Here is a 2,735-nt window from a genome sequence, read left to right on the forward strand (position 1 = left end):
AAAGATTTATTAATATTTATTAGCAGTAGTAGCATTGAGTCTTAAGACTGCTAAATAGTAATATATTCTGACAGTTTCTTAAGGTTAAACTAAACTTTTATTTTGACCTTTTTTTTTTACCTTTTATTTTTATTTTGCCGTGAAGAACTTGCAGCTGCTATGTATGTGATATGACGGTAGTTTTCTCAAATGAAACAGTAAAATGCTAATGAAGTGACTCTCAGAGCAGCTGGAGATGACATTCGTGTTCATATCATCATATAGTGAGACGGCAGAAGCTGAAAACTCCGCGAGCGTCATCCGCTCTTTAGTATGCGTGTAGTAAACAAAACAGTGCGCCCCGCCATTCATTCATTGCGGAAATCATGGCGCCTTATGCGTGATATCAAATGCTTCTGCAGGTTTATAGTATTACTATAGCATTTCACCTCAGCATTGCGAATCACGTGTATGGCCATGATAAGCGCTGAATGAATGACAGGCTTTCTGTTCGCGCAAGGTAAATAAGGATGACATCTAGTGGAGAAGACTAATGGTAAGATTCACGTTAATCAGATCTTGTTTTAAAGGTGCTGTATGTGGGATTGACACCGAGTGGTTGAACTAGGTATTGCAGTCCAAATTCAAAATATTGGAGAGGGTTTTTTTCACCCGGCCCCTCCTCCTCAGACTTGATGCACATGCAGGTTGCCAGATTGACGTCACCAACAGGAACGAGCACACTTGATGATGAATTAAATGAAATATGCTGTGTTTTCCGCCAACTGGCAACCCGGGGTGCCGAAATACAATTGGGTAAACTGGCAGTGGGCGGGTTTCACAAACCAAAACAGAGACCGACATTCCGGCCCGGAACGCACATTTTCAAAGGAGAATAACTGACTGTAGCATATAGTAGACTGTAGTATGTTAACTTAGCTGGTAGTATGGTAATTAACTTAGATATTTCTTAAATATCTGCAAACATATTATGGTATTTTTATGCTTTAGTAGAGTCAAAAACTTAAATACAGCACCTTTAAATGTGTGCTGAAATAAATACCGGAAAAGATCGATTCGCGGCTTTTGAGAATCGATATCGAATCGACGTAATTAAAAAAAAAACGATTAATCGAAAAATTCATTTATTTGTCCAGCCCTACAAACAAAGGTGGTAGAATTTGAAAGTGTTTCAGAGAATTGGTGCATTTTCCAGAGTCTGTTTAATGTCAGAGAGAACGGAGTCAGAGAACAGGGTAATGAATTGCCCCATGGTGTTTCATATTGAAAATGCAGCACAGCTGCTGGTCCCTGACAGTAGAGCGGGGAACATAAGTCTCAAATAGCAAGTCAGAGAGATTGGTAGTCTGTCTCAAACTATTCGATTTCACCATTGTGTGTGAAGTCTGCTGCTGTAAACCACAGTTTGAGCTGAAGTACTTACTCCTTATCACCTAAGTTGTTCTGGAATAATTGATGGTTGTGTGTTTTGATGAACATGATTTCACACTTTCATAGGGGGAGAAACCAAGCACTGGTGGAAAATCATGTCACTAGTTTGTTGATTTTATTTTTCTCTTTGTCATAAAACAGCTGGAGTGTGTTATGAGGCTGGTGCAGGTGGGATGTGAAGTGAATTCATTGACCACACGGTTTGCCCAGACCCCGGCTCACATTGCTGCATTTGGAGGACATCCAGAATGCCTGCTGTGGCTCTTACACACAGGGGCTGAAATAAACAGACAGGTGGGTCCACATACAGAACTTGATAATGTTATATGACTTGTGATGTCTTATGACAATTTAGAGTTGACCTTCTAAAACCTGACATGAATTAATAATCAGAAAAATGTAATTTCTTAAATGGAACAGTTTACTGAACCTTTAGAAAAAAATCAACAACAGTTTTCATGTGTTTACGCAATACTCTACCACTGAGCCACAGGAACATTAGTCCTGAAAGGTCATTTGACTTTATGCCACGGTCTGAAGAATGTAAATGAAAATATTAATGCAAGAATTATTTTACATACAGTTGGTAATTCTGTCACCCCTGTAGCACAGGCACTAGACTAATAATAATTTTAGTACTTGCAGAATAATGTAAAAAAAAAAAAAAGTTTCAAAACACATTTCAGTTCTTCTAATAACAATTGCAAATTGTAGTGTACAATTACTTAAATTTAATTTACTCTGTTAAAGTGATACTCCATCCTTAAGTCGTTCCAAAGTTCTAGACTTCTGTTCATCTTTGAAGTACAAATGAAGATATGGATATTAAGATATTAATATTCTTTTAGCATTTTTGTCCATCCATTTAAAAGTTTTGGTTGTGTATTCTTTGACGAATCAAAAAGACGTAATCCATTTGAATGGAGAGGTTTAATTTAGGCTTTCATTCACATATAAACAGATACAGATTTAGTAAACGAAGACGTAAATGTATGCTTTTATTCACATATAAACGTTATTCAAATGTAAAGAGTGTGAAATTTTTATTTTTGGGTGAACTATCACTTTAAATGTCCTTCTCTGTGTAGGCTAGCAGAGCTCTTTTAGTGGAGTTTTTTTTTTTTCATCTAATGAACGTGTTTATCGAAACCTGTTGTCATCATTTAGCTTAAAGGTGAATTTTGTGTTTAGTGATTCCATATGAGTTTAAGATGAAATTCAAGCAAAACAAATGCACATTTCCTCATTTTTTTCCCCCAGCAGATCTGAGGTCTCTAAAAAAAATTTGGCATAGAACATGAATT

General features: G+C 36.7%; 1 protein-coding gene across 1 annotated transcript in view; it reads left to right on the top strand.

Moving 5' to 3' along the window:
* Positions 1 to 1,792, top strand: part of LOC107654243 (ankyrin repeat domain-containing protein 10-like) — a 5,277-nt gene extending 3,485 nt beyond the window's left edge. Inside the window, exons 2-3 of the mRNA XM_016441253.1 lie at positions 1,573 to 1,725; positions 1,787 to 1,792. Coding sequence (XP_016296739.1) covers positions 1,573 to 1,725; positions 1,787 to 1,792 — 159 coding nt within the window. The remainder of the gene's footprint in view (positions 1 to 1,572; positions 1,726 to 1,786) is intronic.
* Positions 1,793 to 2,735: the final 943 nt, after the last annotated feature.

Source organism: Sinocyclocheilus anshuiensis, unplaced genomic scaffold (genome assembly GCF_001515605.1).
Source record: "Sinocyclocheilus anshuiensis isolate Anshui unplaced genomic scaffold, SAMN03320099.WGS_v1.1 scaffold551, whole genome shotgun sequence".
NCBI classification, from domain to species: Eukaryota; Metazoa; Chordata; class Actinopteri; order Cypriniformes; family Cyprinidae; genus Sinocyclocheilus; species Sinocyclocheilus anshuiensis.